This window comes from Polypterus senegalus, chromosome 6 (assembly GCF_016835505.1).
Source record: "Polypterus senegalus isolate Bchr_013 chromosome 6, ASM1683550v1, whole genome shotgun sequence".
Lineage (NCBI taxonomy): Eukaryota > Metazoa > Chordata > Cladistia > Polypteriformes > Polypteridae > Polypterus > Polypterus senegalus.
Window position 1 is genome coordinate 150,573,523 of NC_053159.1, and position 17,085 is coordinate 150,590,607.

General features: G+C 34.8%; 1 protein-coding gene across 2 annotated transcripts in view; it reads right to left on the minus strand.

Annotated features, from left to right (window-relative positions):
* Window positions 1-17,085, minus strand: part of thsd7ba (thrombospondin, type I, domain containing 7Ba) — a 1,045,844-nt gene that overhangs the window by 125,551 nt on the left and 903,208 nt on the right. For both annotated transcript variants that reach the window (XM_039757380.1, XM_039757379.1), the window contains exon 16: window positions 7,996-8,174. In XM_039757380.1, the coding sequence (XP_039613314.1) occupies window positions 7,996-8,174 (179 nt within the window). The remainder of the gene's footprint in view (window positions 1-7,995; window positions 8,175-17,085) is intronic.

Genomic DNA, 17,085 nt, shown 5'->3' on the forward strand with positions numbered 1-17,085 from the left:
ATTTGTGGATAATGGCTCTCACTGTGGTTCGCTGGAGTCCCAAAGCTTTAGAAATGGCTTTATAACCTTTACCAGACTGATAGATCTAAATTACTTCTGTTCTCATTTGTTCCTGAATTTCTTTGGATCTTGGCATGATGTCTAGCTTTTGAGGTGCTTTTGGTCTACTTCTCTGTGTCAGGCAGCTCCAATTTAAGTGATTTCTTGATTGAAACAGGTGTGGCAATAATCAGGCCTGGGGGTGGCTACGGACATTGAACTCCGGTGTGATACACCACAGTTAGGTTATTTTTAACAAGGGGGCAATTACTTTTTCACACAGGGCCATGTAGGTTTGGATTTTTTTTCTCCCTAAATAATACAAACCATCATTTAAAAACTGCATTTTGTGTTTACTTGTGTTATATTTGACTAATGGTTAAATGTGTTTGATGATCAGAAACATTTTGTGTGACAAACATGCAAAAGAATAAGAAATCAGGAAGGGGGTAAATAGTTTTTCACACCACTGTACATGATATGCATTTTGACACCATTTGTGGATTGAAATGATTACTTCCAGAAACGAGAAAATGTAAACCTCCTAGCTTGGTCTGTACGATTATGAAGATCTGTCATTTAATTGTATTATTTGATTGGGACAGGCTGGGCACTGTGAAAAGGATATGATACAGTGGATGAGTGATGACCCTTACTTCAATGTGACAGACAGCAACATAAACTTTATTAAATAATGCAGAGAATATACAATGATGTTCCTCTGTTGAAACTGGTATAGTATCTGGCAGCCAGTGACCATAGACTGGATTAAGCAAATTCAAAAATAGCAGGATGAATGGAGTAAAGTAAGAATTTTTATTACTTTTCAAATAATATCCCTCAAGATGGTGGGACATCTTGGGTCCTATATCCCCATTATTTATTTTGTTTTGTATTTTATGCCCTGTTCTTAATGAGAAAATATATATGTGCTCCTCATCAGTCTGTGGTGTACAGAATATGATCATCTAGTCTCAGACATGGATGTGGAAAGTAAGCATATTGGGTAATGTGGTCTTTCAAGGACACCCTGTACCGATCCCGCTTGCTTACCTAGCCTGGCACCACATGTTAAATAAAAAGTTCTTTGTGGGCATTGGACAGACAGACTTTCCATGAAGACAAGTGACTTCACATAATTGTTAAGTCTTGAACTTTAGCAATGACTGATTGTGTCAAGTGAGCTTAGCACTCAGAGAAGAAATAACTGAACCTGCGCTTCTCTTCTCCTTAAATGTCTCATACAATGAAAGTGTCTTATCTGTTTCACTCTTCTGTCTCTGGCGACATAGACAGTCAACTGCAATTCCTTGGCAGATGGCTTAGAAATGGTACATGGTTTCCTCCCAGATACAATCTGTTTCAACAGACTGGACTGGCTGCTTTTAGTTCTCTGGTTAAATGACCTCTGATAAAGTGAGCTAAGAACAGCTACTTATAAGCCTGGACTCCACTCCTGAAAACTACTCTTAGTGACAGCTGACAATTGTGATTATACCCTGTGATGTATACAATGTTTTCTTGAGTAATGTTTGAATTGTGTGTGCATTGCCCTTTAACATTGCCTTTTTATATTTACTGAGAAAATGGAGTACGAATTTCAATCTCCGTGTGCTGCAAAAATTCACCCATCAGTCCATCTCTTTTCTAACCTGCTTATCCATTTACAAAAACAAAATAAAAAAATAAGTCCAATATAGAAGGGAAGGAAGGAAATCCTTTATAATAAATGGTTCCTTTAATGGTTAGCAAGTCATTTTACAATGAAGTGACTGTTTCCATTTTGTATCACACTGATGTAAAAATTCTGCTAGAAGTTATAGCTGCATAACTACTGATAAAGTAATTGGTTGCAAACGTGTGAGTGCCGTGACAAGGTCAAAAAATAAAAGTAGAAAAACTCACATGTTCAACAATATGAAATCATAAAAAGCATAAAGCTCTTTCTGGGAATATGAACAAGGCAAGCAGGCAGTGTGTGGCATAGTGGTTAAGGCTTTGGACTTCAAACCTTCAGGTTATGGGTTCAAATCCTGCAACTGACACTGTGTGACCAGGTGTAAGTAACTTCACCTGCCTTTGCTCTGCTTGGAAAAACAGAAGAAATGTAACTAATTATATATCAACTGCTGTATGTCACCTTGAATAAGGGTGTCAGCCAGAAAAGTAAATCTAAGACTGAATTTAACTAAACAGTAATAGGGCAGTGCCATCAGTGCCGCTGCCTCATGGAATCAGGGGTCAAGTGGACATGTTTTTCTATGGTGTGTACAGGTGCTTCTGTGGGACAGAATAGAATTCTGTCCATTTTTCTGTATAGAAAAGAGTGGGTGAAAAATGGATGGTTTTTGTTTTTTGAAATTCTGTCTTAGAAGACTGCTGTAAAATTATTCTTGTTGAGTAGATCCACAATATAGAAGACTATCCCCACCAAAATTAAATGCAATTCAATGTTTAAAATATTGTGAAATGTTATGCATATTCAAGGTGATTTTTTGCCATAATTAAAAAGAAATCAGTCAAATGATTTATTGCATTTCTGTATGGCACACAATGGAGATCACTGACCAGCAGCAACAATATTTATTTGTATAGCACATTTTCATACAAAGAATGTAGGTCAAAGCACTTTACTTAATGTCAAAGAAATATTTACATGAAGAGAAAATAAATAAGATTAGGTTAAGAATATTAATGAAAAAGTAATAAAGAAAAAGTAAAAAAAATATAAAACATATAATATTACAAATATATATTTAGTAGAAGAGTAGCATCCTTATATACTATATCAGTGTTTCCCAACCTCGATCATGCGGGCACACTGTGGCTGCAGGTTTTTGTTCCAACCAGCTTCTGTTTTTAATTGAACTCCATGGCTAATTAAGTGATGTGTTATTTCCCAAGTTCTGTGCTTTGGGAACAATATAGAAATTAGAAAACTAATTATATATATATATATATATATATATATATATATATATATATATATATATATATATATATATATATATATATATTACCAAGCATGGGAATAATGTATTTTTTTCTTTTTAACAATATTTTCATATTGATTCTCATTCTACTTTTCTACATGTTATAATTGTTTAATTAATCCATTATTTACTAATTAGTGGGTCTGATGCTAAAGTAGTCACAGCCTTTGATTATTCAGTGTTGTTTGCCAGTGTGTCGTCTCATCTTTAATTGTCATTAATAAGATACTGCAAAGGGGAAAAACTGCAGAGAGAAAGGGTAAAATATAATGAAATCAAAAGAGAGTTATACATTTAAATCTATAGCAAAAGCAGAAATATTTCTACATTTCTTATAAATGTAAAAATCATGCTGCTGTGCTTTTCTGAATGTAGAATAAGAGAAAAAAATACCAGCTAATTAAATGAGATCAGTGCTATCAGGTGTTGTCACTGATTAGGAATGGGGTTGGAACAGAAACCTGCAGCCACAGTGCGCCCCCAGGACCGAGGTTGGGAAACACTGTACTATATCATAATGTAAGACTCTACAGACAAGTACAGTGATAAGGTCAGATAGCTGGGTAGACAGAAAAAAGAAAACAAAAAAATAAAATACTCCAGTTAAGAGAAAAGACTATGTACTAATTTTGCCAAAATTAAATGAAATCAAATGACCAATCTGCCTCAAGAGTTGTGGTAAGGGGTACCAACAGTCAAGCACCTCCTTCTGCAAGGAGCTTCTCTCAACAGTAAGGTGAAAGGAGCTCCAAACACAACTCTATATTGTTAAATAAAACATAATCTAAAGTAAGAAAATATTATAATAAATAGTACGATGGGAGAGATACTAAGCAGCCTGAGCCCTTTTACAGACAGGCGTGTTTGTTTTTTACTCAGAACAAAAAAACTCCTTCCATGCTCCCAGGGGACCCACATCTCGCAGGTTCTCCTCTCAACTACTGCTGCTGGAAAAGCCAGACTGACTGTTATTTAAGTCAAGATGGGTCCAGGTGCAGATCTTTGCAGGTCTGCCACTTCATGAGGTGACCAGCCCCTGGACAGAGCTCCCTAGAAAACTTACAACATAAGGGGTGGATGCTTCTAGACATTTAGCTGGCAATAAGGTAGGTGGCTCCAATCAATGAGTGTTCTTATCAGCTAGCTGCAACACTATTACCTGTTAGGCCAGGTTTACACTTCAAGAGATGCGTGCACCTGTGGACACTTCTGCTGCAAAATCGTGGTACTGTTTATTCTTACACGCATACTTTATGTAAACCTCAGAGATTGTACCAGGTGGCATTGCAAGATATCATCATGGTGAGATCATGTTCGGCTTCGCTGTTTTGTGAATTACCTGAAACACCAATTAAATTCCGTGGACAACTTACCACAATATCTCTGAAAAGGATGGATATTTAATGATTACATCTATCAATCCAAGGATGCACTCATTCCATTAAGCACTGGGTGTGAGGCAGAAACAATCCCTGGATGGGGCATCAGCTCATCACAAGGTGAATACAAGTACTCAAACACACTAGTGTCATTTTAGCGTCTAAAAATCCCCAAACCTGCTTATCTTTAGAAGGAAACCGGAGCACACTGTGGAAACCCATCAGAAAACCATGCTAACTCCAGGCAGGGAACACCAAGGACGTGACTCCCTGCAAGGCAGCAGAACTACCATTCTGTCACCGTGTCACCCCCACATTTAAAAGAATGAAATGAGATAAAAGTTTTGATGGAAAAAAAAACTTGGTTTGCTAATAGTCTTCTCTTTTATTTTATTATCCATTTCAGCTCTGAAGATCAACAGAATCCAACCTGCATTAATTACTGCCAAGTTCACAACATCCCTAAGATGATAGCAACTTATTATAGTGCAGATATCTGTGATACCCGTGTGTGAAATGTGGAACCAGTCAAAGGGAGATCTAAACTAGAGGTACCAATAAGATATCTAAAGACATTGTTACATGAAACATGGATTGACAGAAGTGTTAATGGTGAAGCACCTTGTGGTGGGGTCACCCACGTAAACCTGCCAGGCTCCCATTTGTGTGTGCAGCAAGAAAAAGTGTTTGTCATGATGGCTACACTAATCGCTGCTGATGAGCACCAATTATGAGGAAACTGGACAAATTAAAGAGGGAGGGTTAAACTTTTCCTCAAGAAACATCAAGAGAATAAATTAACATTATTTTTGTTGTTTCATTAAAATAAGCGCATTGAGTATAGGAAAGATGCTATATAAATAAAATATATTATTACTAATTCAACACAACTTTAACACAGCAGTTGTGCTGGTCCTTTTAACCACATCAGGATCTAATAGTTCTTCCAATAGCTTATCATTTATTAAATATTAAATTAAAAATATTTTATTTATTCATTTTTAAATAAACAATCTATCAATCTTAAGATTGATAAAACTTCTTAAAATTCTTTTTTGGTACCATTGCGTGCAGTTTTTGAACTCTGTGTCAAAGTTTTCCTTGCATTTCCAGATAACAAATACATAGATAGACTGATATCAGTTGTCTCCAAACCACCCACCTCACTTTTTTAAGTCTCAGGTATAACAAACAAAAAATCCCTTTCTGATCTCTCAAGTTTGCCACCAATCCTCTGAAAAGGCAGTTGGGTGCAGTTCTCATAATTATTATCTCCAAAGCATCCTTACATTTATAAATATAGTAGATATCTTTATTATTCACATGGATCAATTTATGTTTTTTAGGAAAACTGAGTTTTTTTTGTTCTAACTTAAACTAGAAATGTATTTCTAACGCTCCTATCTGTTTAATCTAATATTGAAACTTTTTACACTTACAGAGCAAAGAGCACTTCTTATATAGAGACCACTAAGATGTTTTACAATATCTCTTCTCTAAAATGTAATGCCCTTTTACTTACAAGTACAGATTCAAATATTACTATACAACCTGCACACAAGAGTCATGCCACTGTTGCCACAAATACTGAAAACTAGGTGAATAAGAGTCTCAGACAATTACCTGATACTTTCTTTGACAACAAACCTGAAGACTCCACTCACACAACTGTAAAATGTTCTCCGATTATCAATGTACTTTTATGTACTTATCTGTTCTATTTTGTTGTATTTCACATGCCCTTTATTCAAGGTGTATCAAGATGTTAAATATTATTTAATACATTCTACAGATTACTATTATATACATTTACTATTATGTATATATATACTGTATATATATATATATATATATATACACAGTGTGTATATATATATATATATGTAATTCCTGCCTTCATATTTTATTTGTGGTCTTGATTGTTTTCCGTATGTTTTCATAAAGTAAGAATATATTTTTTCTTTTCTTTTCATTATAATATTTCCAAGACACTAAACGTTCCCTTATCTTTTATTATTTGCTTACAGAACTTCTTTTATTCAACATATGGCAGTTATTGTTTGAAGATAAATATGTCTGCAATTGTATTTTATACCTCTTGTCTAGCTTACGGATCTTCTTGAAGTCTTCCTTGTATAATTTTCCTCTAACACAAGAGATTAAAGAAGGATGATAGCATAATCTGGTGACTGCTTTTTCTTCTAACTCTTTTCATTTTTTACTATAATATAATGATTTTTCAGGACATGAATACATTGCTGGAATGTTGACATGTAGCTTCCTGGCCTGGGCATAGCAGTAGCCACCTTTATATCCAACTCTATGTCATGTCTTTATGATATGAATGGCAAAGCACCGGGCATTTATGTTTTTATGCATAAACATTAGAGTAGTACTACAGTATTTGTAAAAAGTGAAGATCTTCCCACTTCATCCAGATCAAGATGATCCAGTTGAAGTGACTTGGGCAGCTAGTGAGAATGTCCCCTTGGGGCCTCCCACAGGAAGTGTACAGCTGACAAACAAACCTAAAACATCCCAGGGAGTTTCTATAAAACAGCTGGCCTGAGAATCCCCCCAAAGAGCCGAGAGCTGTTATTGTAGCATCCACTGCTTTGGCTGCTGCCAGTCTGACCTTCAACATCTGTTTTCTAGGAACTAGCTATCAAACAGATTTAAGAAATATTTTAAATTGCTCTTTTATTGTACTTGGAGCTATGTTTGAATTCTCAAGAAAGGGTTAAAGCAGGATTAACATAATTAGGTTGAAATATTTGATGGTTATTTGATGGCTTTTTGTAAAGTTTGCACAGCATGCAAATCACATTCATGCGACTGAAATGACATAGAATGGCCACATTCGTGTATTCACATTTATGAACTTCAATGTATAAAATATCTCCATTACACACCTGACGAAGGCTAAACAGGTGAAATGTTGAGTCTCTGTTCTTTGTATTTTCCAATGTGAATAACCTTCTTGTCCACCATTAAAAAATGTATGGGGTAATTAAAATTATTTTTGGATGGTTTATTCTTTTAAGCAAAATTAAAAATGTAACTCACACTTGTTTGTGTATGTTTTTTTTTTGTTATTTAATTAAACTTGTATCCAAATTTAATACTAGTCATATGTAAATAATAGATTCGTTTCAATATATCTTAAATTGAAGCATGGTAGGCAAAGACCTTCAAGAATTCTTGTTTACTTTGATGGTGAATCTAAAAATGTAGTTACTCAATCTGGCTTTTGTTTGATCAAAAGAGATGTGTATTCTGTGCTTATGACACAAATTAATATCAGTATGCTGTAAGTTGGAAAGCAAAACACAAGGAAATGTTATTTGATGTTAACACTTTGCCAATATATAGGAATGCTGAATAAAATATCATCACTTCACAAATTTGACCATATAGTAGCAATACATTAGGAGCTAAATTTCTAGATTGCTATTCAATTATTTCAAGTATATTTGATAATCATTATAATGCATTATTAATCTGATTGCACTGGTGAAGGTACTGTGTATTTTCTGATACAGGTTCATTGCTTAAAGTTAGCATTATTTTTTGGTACACCTCACCTGATTCTTTACATCGAGCTTTGGACAAGGCCGTCCTCCATTGAAAGGTTTCTCACGTAGCCACTTGGACCTCACCTTCACTCCACTGCCACACGGTGAACTGCATGTTGACCAACTTGACCATTCACTCAACTTACAGTCAAAAGGACAAGGAACAGTACAACTCTCTTCGATATAGCCTGGCAAAGAAATATATGGCCTTCATTAGATGACTGGATATAAGACACTTGGACAGAAGATCCCTTCTACATCTTCCCTCTACATGGAATGGTTTAATTATATAAAATACATTTCTTATCGGGACTTTCAAATAAAGCTTTTTGGTGACTTATTAAAATAGCATGAAATAAATTGCATCTGATCCTACTCACATTTGGAATGAGAAACAATTTATAATAAATTGCTGGGCATAGTGACACCAGCATCAGTTGCATGTTTTGGTTAGAAAGAGTAGAACTAGACAACACAGAACAGGACCAAAAATGTGAAAGGTGCACCAAATACTAAATTAATAAACAAAACACACTGTGATTTACACTTTAGTAGACTATGAAGACATTTCAGATTCACACATAGATTTAGCTTTCATTTTTCTATACTATAAAAGTATTCAGATTGTACTAAGAATATTTAGACACTATTGAAAATGACCGGGCTGCTTTCAAAGCTGTGGTAGTTTTGTATTTAGCAACTGGTATAAGCTATTCTTGCATTTTGCTTTGAGAGGTGTCATGATCACTCTGTGCAGGCACTTGGTGAGGCCTACCGTGCAACGCCAAAGTAGTTTATCCTACTGTATTATATTTCTGAGGTGGCAATGGCCATCTAACTCTATGTAGAGAATTACAGTACTTGTGTTCACCTTTGCATATTGTATTTACCCCATTACACGCCCAACTTACCTGGAATGGGCACTTTCTGTGAATTGCTTTTCCCAAGCTTTCATCCAGTTTTTTTTTTTTCCCTACAAAGGTTTTTTTTTTTTGGTTTAGTTTTTTCTTGTCTTCTTAGACAGTCAAGGCTGGGGAGCTGTCAAAAAACAGGGCCTATGAAAGCCCAAACAGGCATTCCTTGTGTGATTTTGGGCTATACACAAAAATAAATTGTTGTTTCAAATCTAATCATTCCACAGGTGACTATACTGTAAATCAATATAGAGCTAAAAGTCAAGAACAAAAGCTTTTTTTACATAATGAAGTTGCCACAACATTCTAGTGAGAAGAAGGTCCAAAAATAGCCATTTATGGAAAGTGCTGTTATTTATGAAGCTAATGTTTGCAAAACAATTTTAGAGATAGGTAAAAAAAAAGCCTTTAACATACCCTGCTGGTCGCTGACTGACCACCATGTTTTTAACGGAATGTTTTATCGGAATTCATCAAGCTTTTCAGGTTCTGGACTATTTATAAATACATCTGGACACAGCTGAATAGCCAAGAATTCAGCTCATAATCCTGTCTTCTCTATTGTACCAGAGATGTTTTTTCTGGTAATGTGATAGTTTCCTATTCCTTAACAGCTGTTTGTTTCAAGACATTAAATCACCAAGTCAACTCAAGTTATCTTTTAATCTAATATTTGACTGCTTTGTTATTCCATCACCTAATTCAAGGTGGAAGTTCTCTGAAGAAGGATTAGACAATTAGCTAAGGTTGTGAAATAAAAGAAGCTATTTTTCAGGAAGCATTTGCCTTTTGCAAGATTTTAAATGCTGATTAAAGATAATAAACTATGAAAATACTGTATTAACTTAGAAGTAACCAGCAGGTCTTGATTTGAGGAGTATATGCAAACAGTTACACAATAACAGAACAAATAAAACATATTTTTATTTAGCCTTTCATGTTTATTGTTAAGGATGCATTTAGGACATATATGAAGAAAAATTACAAATGTAAACACTTTAAAAACATATTCACAGGGGAAAAAACAAAAAAAAAAAAGTATGTCTACTAGGCTACTGTATGTTTGAAACTAATAGCTGTAATTGTATAAAATAAAAAAATCATTTACTCTCTTTCTCCAATATTCAGGTGCCCTATAGCATTTTGCCAGAAGTAGGTAAGTCAAACACCATAGTAAAGATGGCTGAAGGGTGAAGCAGCATTAATAGCTTTCATTAAGCATGTTTTTGCAGTTTGCCTCAAAACCAATCAGCCTGTCTAGCAACCATCCTACAGCTCTCACAATTTTTACTGATTTACAATATTCTTCTGAGACACACTGGTATTCTCATATAAACAAATAATATGTGTTGTATAAAATAATCAGAGCACTGTCAACATTAAAAGGCACATTTACCTACTTGTTCTCAGAACATTTGGCATCTCCTTTGACTTTGCTAAATTTAAATGCAAATAACTATTATCACACCAGTTTACAATGTCATCAAAGATTGTATCTGCGCTCTTTCTTGTCATCTTCCAAAAAAATAAACTGTTAGGAAGTGTATCAACTGTACATTTGTTCAGATATAAATCAGGGCTCAAACAGTTATCTGGTAACACTTGTAACAGGCAACTTAAAGACTCCACTCACATGACTACAAAATGGCAGATTATTCAGATTTGTCTTTGTTTTCTACTATATTTTTTGGATATAAAATGGATCTCTTAGGAATAACATTAATTTCAGTATTGTGGTCAGTATATATTCTGGTATGACATATTTGGCATTTACATTTAGACAATCATTTTTCTTTAGTTACGGTATTCGACCCCTGGGGTCGATTTGAACTTTCTAGGGGTTGATAGTTTCAATAAACAAATTTGGGGGTCGATGATAGCAAAAATAGACCCCCTTACAACTGCTATTTGTTTGTTACTTCAAAATATCTATGATTCCAGTAGGCACCTTATTAAGAAGTAAAATAATTCAAAAAAACACTATTTTGATAAAAACACATTACATACCAAACTTGCGAAAGAAAAGGTAAAATGTGTCATGAAAAGAGTCACATGTAAGAATGCATGAAAATACACGTAGCACAAACATGTCTGTGCATTGTCTTATCGAACTTATCATTAAAAACCGTTGCATGTCCGCACTTGCTCGCAGTGGGACGAGATGACAAATAATCAATATTATCAGAATCTATCAGTCTTGTATGGTCATGCTTTCATAAAACACTCAAAATTGGTTCATTTCATGTGACATGTACTTATTTGTGATTTGAACTTTGAATATAATTATTTATTGAGGAGCAGTACTACGAAAAAGAAAATCAGAGGACACAGTTTATTTATTAAAGTTTGAACAAAGTACATACTTTATTGTTTTTTTTTATCACAGGGGCTGTCAAAATTGTTTGTTAATAAAAGTTTTTATTTGTTCAGATAATAAATAATATGACTGAACCAAAAAAGAAATGCAGACAGTACAGCTTGGACTATATGTACTTATTTTTAATTTACATATTTATTTCATAAATGTCAAAAATGTAAAAAAAAACTCTGCTCGTATTTTTTTGCTTTAATTTCCATTAGTGCAGGTTTCGATATTAAATGTTGCAGAAGATCATGCCATAGTCTGTAGTCCTTTTATCTTTTTCAGTCATTAATTACAAGTGATTAAAATGAAAAGTTTGATACAGTATCTAGCGAAATATTTAATATCGAGTACTGTACAAATGTATTAATTTGATCAAGTAAAGTAAATGACTAGGGGTCGAAGGTTTTAAAAGTTTTTGGTAAAGGGGTCTGTGGCCGACAAAAGTTTGGGAACTCTTGGTTTAGACATTCACTCAGAACTTGGATGCTGTGCTGCCTTGTCTGTGGTTCATGGTTCTGCTTTTATTAAAGTCAATAGGTATAATTACTGCGTGAATGACAGGGACATACAAGTGGCGGCAATGCATCATTCACTTTCACCAGTAGTATCAGTAATGTAATCTAGTATTGATAAAATATTTTTTTCCCCTTACAACAAGTTATGTTTATTTTTAACAGATGTAAAGTGTTCACATTGATATCTTTAACAAATGTGTTTTAAGAAGATCTTTGAGCTATAGACAGCTTCTCCATTGTAACCACAGTGTTGACAAGAGCACCAATACTATGCTGTTTAACAATAATAATAATAATAAAGCAAAATGAGAAGAGAACATATCCATACAAATCCTCTGATATTATCACAACCTGAATTTTTGTAAATAATTCAAGGTTTAACACTGGAATTACCAGAGCCTACGAAAAAACTCGTAAATCCGGCCCACCTTAAATCGCTTCTTAAAATCGTTCACAGCTCTCCACCAACATCTTTTGTCATCTAAACGTGCTGATAAAAATCAGGCTGCAAGCAGCTGGCTATTCCATCCCCCCACTGACTTAGAACGTGCACAAACTTCTCCCAGCTCATGCCTTGATTGATTTTCTGGAGTGAAGTGGAGTTTTAGAGTGGAAATAATAGATTGTTGTTTGGAACACACGCATTTCATGTCTGTTCCGTTTCTACCGTAATCTGTGTAAACACATTGTTAAAACAGAAAAGTTTTTTATATTCTAGTAGTAGATGACAAAATGTAGGCATAAACTATATAATGTATGAAGCCTGATGTCCAAATATGAAAAGAAATATTTTCACAGAAGGTACAAATCTAACACAACAATTGCGCTTTTATTCAAAAATATAATTATATAAGGACCATAACCTTAAACTAATTAACAATTTACCATTAACTAGAATTTCAAGCAACTGTGACTCAATAAACATCAGATATCAACATGCCTGACACTTTGAAAATAATGGACACTTTAATGAAGGACTATTGTACAGTGAGATTCACTCAAAAGAGGTTCTGAATATTCTGTAATAACTGTCGTTAGGACGAAGCATTCTGAATGAAACAAAGTGTAATGTGCTCCTCAATATATGGAGCTTTGAAAAAACAGGGATGCCCCTGTGTCAGAGGAACGAGGTAGGTGCTGGACAGCCATTGCAATGTTTAACCTCCGTTTACAACATCTGGGTGCATACCACCCGTACTCCTTCACTCAGTCAGTAAATTTCTTATCAGGATGGTGGTGTACAGTATTGAGTAACACGTCTTCATGTTGTGAACCTATTGGGTCACCAATTCGATTAAGCAATGTCAGAATCAACTGGATGATTGTGAGCTAACCGAGGGTTACTTCCAGCAAGATGGAGCAACGTGTCACACATCGGCAAGAAGCATGGCAGAAATTGAGTCCTTCTTGAGCAACAAGGTAATTTCAAAGGGAAATTTGGCCAGCACAATCGCCGGATCTGACACCACCAGACTTTTTCCTTTGGGGTATCAGAACAAGGCTCACACTGTGGAAGATTTGAAGGAAAACATCCAACGTGAAATTGCTGTTATTCCCCCCGAGACGCTTGCTGATACGTTCAGGAACATGGAGTGCCTCATTGAAATGTGTCTGGAAGAAAACGGAAACCACTTCCAGCAATCCAGTAATGCAACGATTATACATACATCAAGGTATATAGCGTATAATTTTGGTTCAGATTGCTTCATCCTAATGGGAGTTACAACAGAATATTTGGGGCCTCTTTCAAGTGAATCTCCCTGTATGTATTGCTGCATGAACAAAGGTTTAGTGTTTCAGTGCTGTGATTATTATTTTTTTATCTTCTTGCTTATTCAGACTCACAAACAATTGCTTATGGCACTTGGGAGAACACATATGCACACCTAGTAAAACAAAAATGTTGTAATTAATCAAACTTTTGTTTGCCTAAGTGAGTATATTTTACAACTTCGGTTCTTTCAAAGTCCATGGTCCAGGACAAAATCCATATTGAGAACTTTCTTTTTCTAATTTTTAAAAACTAGTGAAGAACAAGCAACAATTTCTCTATATTTTAAAGCACAGTCTTCTTTCTTTAAAGAAAGCATCTTAAGAAAGACATGCCACCAAAGAAATACAAAAGTAAGGCCACCTTCAAAAAGGGAATTTTGCTGCTTCTGGTAGGTGTCCCTGAAATAACTTAGAGAGGGGGATCAGCAATTGAAAGTGCAGATCACTCCCAACCAGTAAAATTAATAAAATGTACCTGAGACATTCAGGCCTCACCTTTAAAATTACTTAGGACTATTGGGTATGGCTTTTATGCACCCACAGTGAAAAATTTCTTTAAGGAAAGCGACAATAAAGGAAAGAGAGCCCCTATCTTTTAAGTGGAAAAATACAAAGAAACTCATAGCCTTATATGTTTGCTGCTATGGAAATGTTGGGACTGAGTACTAATAAAACAATCCCAAAAGTCTGGGACAGAATTTTTTATCTGGGACTTTGTAATTCTGTGCTCAGCCTTATATTACCTAAATATACACGTTTTATGTAACATGTACAGTATAAAACATGTAACAATATGGATAGCCAGGTAGGGCTTGAGGAGGTCATTTGCTGTTTTTTCTTTGTTAAATGGTTTTCATCTTCAAAGTCATCCTTAGTGTGGAGTATGCATGTTCTTCCTCTGACTGCAATAAATTTCCTCTTGGCTCTCCGGTTTTCCTGCTACATTTGGAGTACTTGCTCCTGGTCAGTATACCTTAATATGACTTAATGTTACTGCAATGTGATTAGACGTTTTCTGACTAAAAATAAGAACGATATGTTTAAAAGCTTCATATCCATGCATTTCTTGGCAGGAACTTAATAACTCACATGCCATAAACAAGACAGAATTTTTAAAAAACTGCAAAAGTAAACATGAATCGAATTTTATAAGATTACAGCTAATTTACTTTCTCTATTCAATATTACAATATACAGTATTGAAATTTGTCGAAATGGACTGAACTAATGTTAAATATAAAAAACAGGTCACCTGATACTGTTAGCATACAAATGTTAACAAAGTTACCTTGGTAATTAAAGAGAAAATCCCCAAATGAAACCGTACAGCTTTTTGTGCCTTTATTGTGAAGTGATTTTCAATAATATTTCGTACATTAAAAAACCAATCGCTGGAAATGAAATTTGAGAACTGGAAAAAATGCAACCCAGTGCTAGCTAGCTAACAGCTAGTAAATTTAGCAATCGAGTTGTCAGTTACGATTTTTGTTAATCACAGCTCATAAAATCGTATTCTTTTTATTTTAGTTAATTTTTATAGTTTTGGTGTCATACACTACTTATTTCATCAGCTCTGCTGTTTTAAGTAAGCTGTTATGATTCCACGTGTTGTTTGGAGTGTGTCCTATATACATGGTCAACATGAGATGCTGTTAGCAGTCATCTTATTTTAATAGTGAACCACTTTTTTATTCATTGTTTCACTTTTTTTTTTCAGTAAGATAAGTCCTTTTATTTTGCATGACAATATTGGCTTCTCTTGCAATTGTTTACAATGCACTTTTGGTTCACTTTCAACTTCAAGTCTGTCTCCTCCTGCTGCTTTGGCAGAACCCGACTTACTCCTAACCACCCATCCTTTTTGGCCCATTGATTATCCACTTCAGTCTTTTTAATGCACGTATCTCCTGATCTGCATATGTGAATTATGCTGCATACTTTATAAATGATTGTGTTCAATTACTTTGAATGCAATTGGCACATGTACACAGGATATAAAGGATTATTTGATTCTTTGCACTGATCTTCCCCAGCTATTTATTTCCCTTTCTTTTAAAAAGGTGTGTAAGGAATATGTTCAAATATGTGAAGTTTTTGTTTTATGTGTTGTTCATTTTTATTTTTTGTGATCTTAGTGTTGCCTATGTGCAAAGTTTGGAGCACAAGCTTAGCTACTCTATAAAACTTGACTTTAAAATACTGCTTATGGTTTATAAAGCCTTAAATAATCTCGCTCCATCTTATATATCGGAATGCCTGACACCTTATATTCCAAATCGTAACCTTAGATCTTCAAATGAGTGTCTCCTTATAATTCCAAAAGCTAAACTTAAAAGAAGTGGTGAGGCGCCTTCTGCTGTTATGCACCTAAAATCTGGAATAGCCTGCCAATAGGAATTCGCCAGGCTGATACAGTGGAGCACTTTAAAACACTGCTGAAAACACATTACTTTAACATGGCCTTTTTATAACTTCACTTTAACTTAATACTGATACTCTGTATGTTCAATTCATCATAATGACTATTCATAGTGGCTCTAAAACCCGTACTGACCCCAACTCTCTCTTCTGTTTCTTTTTCCGGTTTTCCGGTTTCCTGCGCCGCCACCACCTACTCAAAGCATCATGATGCACCAACATTGATGGACTGAAAGCCAGAAGTCTACGTGACCATCATCATCAGGTCCTTCCATGAAAACCCTAAATACAAAGAGGACTGTTTGACTTATGTTAGGTAGATTGCCCAGAGGGGACTGGGCGGTCTCTTGGTCTGGAACCCCTACAGATTTTATTTTTTTTTCTGCAGCTCTTGGAGTTTTTTTTCTTGTTGTTTTTTCTGTCCACCCTGGCCATCGGACCTTACTTATTCTATGTTAATTAATGTTGACTTATGTTTATATTTTATTGTGTCTTTTATTTTTCTATTCATTTTGTAAAGCACTTTGAGCTACATTTTTTTTGTATGAATATGTGCTATATAAATAAATAAAATGTTGATAAAAGATGATGATACATACAATGAAGTTTCCAAACTTAAATTCAATCAAAGAGAAGACCTTTATGAGACACAAGAAATGAAAATAATTTTGAGAATGTTGTTTCTACTATTAAAAGACAAGTAATAATTTCGGTGTAATCAACCGTGTTACAACTACATCCTACAGAAAAACTTCAGAAAATATCTACTGCATGTTCCAATATTTGTCCCTGGGGCCACTGATGATGTTATGGTGTTGTGGCACCATTAGACAATCAACAAGTAGAATGGAATTCTCAAGGAATTTTCAAGTGGTCATCCATTTCCTAAACATGCTTGTTCTAATTTTTTCATTTCTTACACATAATCATGTAATGAATACTTTTTGTCAAAGAATCAGTTCTTTTCATAGTCTCTGTGTAATTTGTTGCTGTTTCCCCTAAATTTGTTTAAAGTGAGTTTTATTATGATAAGACCTTAGAAAGCCTGGGACTAATTCAACTGCCGGGCTTTCCTGCATCTGAGGAATACAATGCAGCAGAAAGTCTCTTCTGT